Source organism: Bombus affinis, chromosome 1 (genome assembly GCF_024516045.1).
Source record: "Bombus affinis isolate iyBomAffi1 chromosome 1, iyBomAffi1.2, whole genome shotgun sequence".
In the NCBI taxonomy this organism is placed as follows: domain Eukaryota; kingdom Metazoa; phylum Arthropoda; class Insecta; order Hymenoptera; family Apidae; genus Bombus; species Bombus affinis.
In genome coordinates this window covers 11,463,053-11,471,634 of record NC_066344.1, presented here as the reverse complement: position 1 = coordinate 11,471,634, position 8,582 = coordinate 11,463,053, and the positions used below count along the sequence as shown (strand labels likewise).

Genomic DNA, 8,582 nt, shown 5'->3' with positions numbered 1-8,582 from the left:
CTCACCGCTTACATACGTGTACCTGTCTCTTCCAAAGAGAAACTTTAGTCGAACACGTCTCGAAGCACATTTAAAGGCGCGATCGATGCAAATGACAGTTCACGGGCGGTAGTGAGATTTTTTAAATTGGAAATGCGACTGTCGGTCGTTAATTATTATTGAGCGAACGCTTCGCGTGCAAAAAAACATCGATCGACGTGTCACTGATTGACGTTGCACAGCGCGACGCGACGACCAGCCAGGTGCTCGAATGATATATCGCGATAGATTAACCCTTTCACAAGCGATCCGCGTTCTCCTTGACGAATCCATGTTAGCCATGTCCATGTAGATGGATAATTGCATCCAGGTAAGAAATCATCGAGGAAAAAGGTCGTATTAAATTGTTCCCTTTTTTGTCGTTTTTATCTTAATGCTGTTCAATTTATTTAAGCTGCAATCTAGCGATGTGTAATAATATTTTTATGTTCAGATAGATAGTTGTTCAGAGGAAATTAACGGTATTTTCGTGTCTTTTATCTATTATTGAAACGAGTTCCAGAGTTATGAAATACCCATGTACTCCACGCGATAATAAAATATTTGGCGTCGTTCAAGTATTTTCAAGTATATTCATAGTTTGTAATTCATAGTTTTCATGCGTATAATTTAAACAATTGAACCTACGTAGATAACTGTTTTGTTAAATATTATAAACTACGGTACATTTTCATCCTCTGCATTTTTAAACCTTCTTTTTCATGAATCCATAAAAATCGGCACTCAGCTCATTACGTATGTATGTTATGTTAATGAATAGTTTCTCTAAGTGCTTCTGCAATAAATCTTCATAGTACATGAATGTCAAGGAAAGAAACTTGCAACAAGAAACACTGAGTTACCCGCTTCTTCACCTCCTGAAGGATCGCCGAATAAAATCTGACCGAGTCATCAATTACTTTTATCTAGAAACGAAACACGCTTTCGTCAGCGGTTTCTCTCATTTCTTTCTCCCAACCGTTCGCCGTTTTTTCTATTTCAAGCAACGACGACGACGATGATCCTCGTGAACCCACCCCTCGAGCCAGACGACTTTTTCTTCGACACCCGAGGCGTCGGTTGTGAGACGCCCGCGAAAAATGGTCGCGCGTTCAGGTACTTCATTAATATTTCATTTCGTTGCTTATCGTTACCGCGGAGCCGCGCCGCGGAGGTGCGCCCCAGGGCATCGTTACTCCCTCCAAGCGAGCATACAAGGCGAACGAAAAGGTGGAGGGCGAGAAAGGCCGAGGGAAAGGGCCAGGGAAAAGAAGGAAAGACAAATATAGAGCGGCGGAACGAACGAGAAGCTACCCCGACTCGAGGCCGTGCTGCACTTTATTACATCGAAAGACGAAATGCAGCAGCGCCGGTAGTTTCTTCGCCCTGCAGAAACAGGGACAAACTTTCCGCGCTCTCCTAATCGTAATCCTCGTTACCATCTCTTGTAAAATGACGAGCTCGCTGTCCCTTATCCATCTTTCGCGAACTACATTTCCTCCATCCTTTATGGAACTTCCCTACTCTGAATTGGTGAGGTCAGATCGCTGATAAATAAGCGATGAGTAAAAGGTTAATCAGAAGTTTGACTAACAACTGGGAAGCCGAAATCGTAATTTAAGGATACCAACGTAGGATTTCCAATGTGAAAAATTTCATGCGAATAATATTCTGACAGTAACAATGATAAACGTGTGGAATATCATATGATCTGCGTCACACTGGTTAAGGGTTAAACTAGATGGAACGTAGAGCATTTCCTCTAGATTACCTTTTTCGTATATTTAGATTTCTGTCAGTATACGCAATGAGCTTTCCGTTTTGCCATAATTATAGAGAAATCCAGATACAAAAGAATATACTCACAATTAACAAAATCATCAAAATCGTCAAAATCCATATAAACTCACATTATAATCGACGATCTACCTCTATAACTTATCCATCGTTACAGAATCTTTTAATAATTCCCCCCCAAAAAAGGTGGATCAAGATTCGGAATCTGTTTCCGTAATAAAAAGAATCAGATTTCTTTATAGTGTGAGTAGACCGCGAACGTACGCGGTTAAAACGATGAAACACGAGCCGCGATACTATTGGTAGGAGGTATAGCGTAGCAGGGACTGAAAGTGCGATACGAGAAAGGGCTGAGGAACGAGGACGACAGGCAAGGGGGAAGACGGAAGAGGACGAAGAAGGGAAGCAGGAGAAGGAGAGCCGTGGTCCGCCGTGAAGTCGCCGCAGGCTTCACGGAGCGTATTGTCTCGTTGAATGTCCGGAGGGCACCGTGAATCCCTCCACCTCGACGATGCCCTCCGCCCTTCACCCTTTCTGCCCGCGGAGAGCCGCCAGGCGGAGGCGGGGGTGAAGAGGACGCACGAAGCTCGCCGCTATCTCCTCTCGTTTCCGTGCCCGCAGCGGAACGACCGTTGCTCCGCTGTACTTCGTGGTGGGGTACACCTCCGCGTCTACCCTCGGGGGCATCTTCCACACAACGCAGAGGGGCCGGGGGGCGAGGCGGGGGCCTCCTTCTTCTTCTACGCTGCATGATTCCGCGCCTTCGCCCCCGGGCTAACCGAAACGGCTCTTACGTGTGTATATGTAAGTACACGTACCAACGTACTGGCATCTGCCTGCAGTGCTCCGGGCAAGGTGTACTTCTTCTTCATCATCTTCCTCTTCGTCGTCCTCGTCCTCGTCCTCGTCTCGTCTCTCTTCCCGTTTCTCTACTTACCTTCGTCTCTTCGCGTTCGTCTTGATAATTCCAACTTCTTCGCGTCATTTTGTGGTTCGTGGGAGGGAATGCGTTATGAGGACGTATTTTAGGTCTGGTGATTTGGAGATCCGGGATTAGTTATGGGAAAATTTGGGGGAGGATTTATGAAGTTCGAGGAATTGGTGTTTCGTAGATGATATTGGATCAAGGATGAAGTCGTATCGAGGGAATGGGAAAGTTTGTCGTAAGCGATCATTGTTCTCTGATTTAGATTTTGTTAGTCATGTAACGTAGAAATCAGGATTTGTTCCTAAAGAATTGTTTCTTATAGAATATTTAAAACGATACTAAGTTCAAATTACCTATTCTTTTATAGTAATCCAAAATAAATATTATACTATTGTTTAACCGTGGATGTTCCTACTTACTAAAAACTCCAACCAGTATCTTTGAGTATTTTATATATTTTCGCCTATTATGTGCATTCTATACATTTTTGTACCTTAGAATTTTTATCTGAAAACTCGCCATCTACCCATTACCAACTCAAGTATTGCTACCATCATGATAATATGGTGCACATTTCCGCTTCCGGATGAATGAAATGCACTCTTCTTAGAAAAAGCACCACTTCTGACGTAGTAGATCATCGATGTACTAATCCGTTTCTTCCTCGCAATTTCTTTACTATCTGTCATTTAATTCTATTTTATCGAAACGAGGATGTTTCTCTCGTTACCTTCTGGAGAATTCCTCGGTCTCGTCCGTGGCGTGTTTCTATATTTAGTGTCACATGTTCCTCGTGCTTCGCCTCGGGCAAGGTACCTCTTCTTTCTTGCTTCTTCATCTCTTTTTCGATCGTAGATGAAGAATACATCTTAGCATTTAAATGATCTTTCGTTTTAGACGCCAACACTTTATAACGTTAATTCACATTAACGAAGGCGTCACCGTTCCATGGTTTCTTATCTCGCGAACAAAGATGGCCAACGATAGAAGAAGCCTCTGGCGTTATCTCTTTCTCTTCTGCACACGATTCTCCGAGTAGCTCCTCGAGGGCTGACCAACACGACTCTAAATCTCCTGTGCGTGCGTTTCTGCACCATCAAATGTCCTGCCTGCATTGCCTGCAGCTACGCGTACCCCTCCTATCCATTTCTTATTTCTTCCTGCTTCTCTTTACTCTCTTGCGCGTCCTTCCTGTTTCTTTTCAGTGCCTCGCTGTCCCTCGCGTTGGATTTATATCGACGCGATTATTGTGCAACGATACGATGTTTGATAATCATTTTGTGGAAATATATTAATATCTGTTGGTTTTTTGAAATTTGTTTATTTCATGTTAATATTATTTAAATTTTCATATTTTATAATCTTTTTTCTTTCGTTTGGTGACATTAAACAATGCTTTTCAATTTATCGATAATTACCGACCTCGTGAATAAGATGTTAAAGACAAATTAATTAGTAGGAAGAGATAAAAAGAGTCCTACCTGAATGATTGTTCCATATTCTCAACGATGATTCATTTTCTTCGTGAAATGCAGACATTGATCACAGATAATAACTTCACAACCAGAAATATATCGGTCAAGGATATTATATTATTATCTTCTACTTTATCAGAAAAATACGATCAATAACGCGATAAACGTTCATTGCCCCAATGCCTTATCCTACGTAGCATAAAAAGCTATATATACATATGTATACACATCCTACGTCCTTGTCATATCTTTAATGATCTAATTATAAAAATCTCTTACACAAACAAGGCAACGTAGGCATTGACTGGTGATAGTAGGTGAAAAGTTTCTAGAGTAAAAAAGTAAATTCCACATTGTCTGTCAGACACGAATATTTTATTATAAATACTTTCCCCCTCGTGACCATGTAGCGTTTTACATGTTAAAGTCTTCTCTCGGCGTTGAAACGAATGCATCGAGTCACCGCGAACATTCACGACGTATGGAGGAGCCAACGTTTTCACATTTGCACTAATTTCACGCGGACGAGTGCCACATCTGTGCGACAGGCCGCGTATTCGCAATTATCACGCGGCGTACGCCATTTTTCATTCGTTATACGGGCTTAGCCCACACGCCACGCATTTACCGTTGTAATTGTAAAACCAATTAAGTCGGTTTTCTACCGTTCTACGGAACAGATGCGTCGCATCGCGTGATATTACGTTCGCATCAGATACGAGCCGCAGCTGATGTCGAAACTAATCGCTTACATTAACACTACGATCCAGACGTTGGACAGGCCTTTTGTTGTTGCCTGTTTTTCCCCTCCTGATCGATTAAACTAACGTGCAACAGACTTTGTCAGCTGGACAATCGACCGCTGGTTGACGCAGTAACCGGTTACAGAAGTCCAAGCATTCGCCTCCGAAGTGCCGGCAATGAGTCCTATATTTCGATTTCACTGTGAACAGAAATTGTCTCTTTCATACAGTGGAACAGGATGTAGAAATTGTAGGAGAATTGATCGTTTGATAACGGATTGCTTTTTTGTTGAGTCGATACTACTTTTGACATGTCAGTGAGGAGTTTCTAGAAACTGCTGGTTGAAATGATAAATAAGAGGTCGTACATATTTATGCGTGACAGTTTCTATGATATGATATATGTTGTAGAAAGAAAAATTTGACGGTAATCATACGAGGAAAGTCACATTTTTGTTTTTTGTTGACGCGTATATCACAAAAATTTTATTTCTTTCTTTTTGCTTGATCTAAGAATTAAATACGTGTTTATACATCGACCTAAATATTTTATAAACCGATTATCTGTTTCATATCTTTAAACTTTAACAGAATATTTTTCTTCTCACTTTTGTAGTTATATTAAAATGCCCCTTTTTATTCATAAAATAGCATCATAATCAGAAAATTAACAACAAACATTGACATCAAATTTATATCTCTTCACTGTGTCCTTAAAATTCACGTGCAACACGATAAGGCTTATTGGAAATTTTCTAATTTTGTATTGTATTGTCCGATGAATTACACTTTTAAATATCGAATGAGGAAATAGCTAAAGGAAACATTAGATAGGGCAGAAGAACAGATTGAATGAATACTAAAGAGGAATAAAGTTGAAAGAGCCGATTGGATGTAGTAGGCTAGCGACATGTTTCGTGAAAGTGCGGGCACAGTGACGCATGAATTAACTCGTCGACGTGTTCGTTCGAAATTCACGGCGCGCAAAAGTGAATCTCGAGAGTATTCGATTTGGCACAGTAGAAATTATGGTGTTGCGTGTGTGCCGTACCGGCGAGCGTGAAATTGCTATATCCAGTTGTAACGCACGGTTACGTTATCGTTACTGCCTCATAATTACCATCGGTCTTCTGTGTGTATTTTATACCGTGACGGGAATAAACGAAAGCGTGCCGTTTCCATACCAGCTCGCGGACATCAATAAAGAACTCGTGCAAACGATGGAAATACGTAAATTACGCTTCAAACTAACCTAACGTCAAACTCCTTTCACGAACTGCTTATTAGTAACCAACCGAGAAAATGAATATTCTTGTTTCTCTTATAGTTATTGCTTTTAGGTACGAAAATTCTAGATAATCGACGATATAATAATTTATTACCTCGTTCGAGTCTAATTGAAGAGATTCCTGGAAAATGGATCCATAACACGAAACAGTGACTCGAATTTTGAACGGATTAAAAGTATTAATTCTAGTTTGCTAATATCAGCTAAGTTTTGACCGATAATTATAATTGCTGTTAAAGAACCTTGTTCTTTTTATATTTGTATAATGAAGAAGATCTTCATAAAATAATTCAACTATTGAGTTAGAAAGCAGGCTCATCGAAAACATTTATCAGGAAACTCGAACAAATTTTACTTCATTTAGTATATGTATGATGAAGTACATGCGACGTGAATGAAATAACAGATTTATAATAAAATAACTAGATTTATAGACACTTTTTTCAGAAAGTTCATCAACTGCTCCATTTAAAAACCATACTAGATCAAATAATACACTTACCCACGCTGCAACACGTGTCACTTGATTTTGGACACGTAGCACCGACTATCCGATCGTCACATTTCATCGGTTCAAGGCAATTCTCTTCAGGACATATGCTGTTTGCGGTTGTATACTCTGGAAATAGAAGATTAGTATTTTCAGCTTATCATCGCTGAGGATCTTTAAGCAATTGGTTGGACATCGTGCGACGAAATTTTGTACGATCGACAGAAGAGTTTCGATGGAACATGAGGTCAGTGAAGCGAGTGAAACGATGGGAGGGTTGAGACGGGCTCGCTGGGGCGAATATTTCAATTTACCAGGACGTCGCTGTGTCGCGGTAAAGAAAGCCACTCGTTCTTCGTTCCATCAAAGGGAAGTTTGTAGCTATTTATGGGTCTTGCATGCCGCCACAATGTAAAATCACAGTTAAACATCGAACGAAAAAGATCGAAGGTACTACGAATGAATAATTTGATAAAATTCACAATTATTCAGACACTTATATTCAATTTAAGAACAGATTGCTTCTATTATCTTCCAAGTGCTTAGATTATAGCGTTGAATTAAAGTGGCTAGTCTGAGAAGCGAATTACCTTGATTTCTCCTACCGTTTGCAAAAGAATATCCGCGTGACGAAGCGAGTGAAAATTCTTTATAAAGTCGAGTCTCTTCGTTGATCTTAAGGTCATTCACTTTTGTTACCATCTTTCAGGCGTTGAAACAAGAAACATTTACTTTTTAATATGTACATTGCAAAGATTTGTTAGATTTATAAAACCACGCGATACTTATTCGAATCCATCATCAAAATATTGGTTAACGCTATAACTATCAACCTGTGTTGTGAGTAATGTAAATATATTTATTTAACGTGGTATAATGGAAATAAATAAGCCGATATAACTATATAAAAATAAATAACAGATATGCATAATTATATTGTGTATAAATATACACGCATGGATAATAATAATTAAAGTAGTACAATAGAAATAAATAGGTATAAATATAATTATATAATAAAGGTAATAAATATACATAGTTATATTTTTACCTCAGTAGTTACAAAAGCGAAAAATCTGAATACTATTATTTTGACGAATCTGGTAGTTCTAGCGTTAAGTTAATCGATTTGATCGTTAGACCTCTGTTTCCTTACCGATGAAGAGCAGAAGGGTGGCCACGAGGGCGACGTGAAAAACAGACAGGCAGAGCTTCATGTTGTCGTTGATGATGTGTCGAGGAACGCGTGCCTCTTTGACAGTCGACGATTCAATGGTCTCACTTTCCCGGGTCGAGCATTATATAAACGTAAGCGACCAACGTTACGCGACACGTATACACTCGCACACAGGCGACCGCCCGCCCATTTCGTCGTCGTGCATTTCATTATCTCTCCGAGACCAATGTACGAACACGTTGTTAGTTCTGTCTTGAAGCAATTCGATCGATCAGTCACGGTGATTTCCGGAGTGAAGCGCGCTTTCGTACTTCCCCTCGCGAGTAAACAGTTGACGCACGTACAGCTTGTTAGGCATGTTGACGACTGGATTAATGTTTAATCTGTGACATCCGTGCAATATCGAATGTTTTCATTTTATTCATTTTTACCCACCACAGAGAGGAGAAGTATCGAAAATTTTTTTCTACGACATTAAAGATAACTCTAGGAGAGTATGTGTTTTTAGATTTATACACTATTTTTTCGATTTTGCTATAGATGACGAGTAATTTCTTCCTACTTTTCTTTCTCGTTAAGATAAATGCCAAAGACAACAAACTGAGATCTTCTTATCGATCTTTGGCATCCATGTAACCGCAGATTTTTAATTTCTATCCGTTTCAA

At 39.9% G+C, this 8,582-nt stretch overlaps 1 protein-coding gene across 1 annotated transcript; it reads right to left on the bottom strand.

The window, feature by feature from the left end:
- Positions 1–4,571: 4,571 nt before the first annotated feature.
- Positions 4,572–8,055, bottom strand: LOC126917248 (uncharacterized). Its single transcript, XM_050723960.1, has 3 exons — positions 7,896–8,055; positions 6,752–6,868; positions 4,572–5,161 (listed from the first exon to the last, which is right to left on the bottom strand). Exons 1-3 carry the CDS (start codon positions 7,954–7,956, stop codon positions 5,037–5,039), a joined length of 303 nt encoding a protein of 100 aa, XP_050579917.1. The 5' UTR covers positions 7,957–8,055; the 3' UTR covers positions 4,572–5,036.
- Between the last annotated feature and the right edge of the window lie 527 nt (positions 8,056–8,582).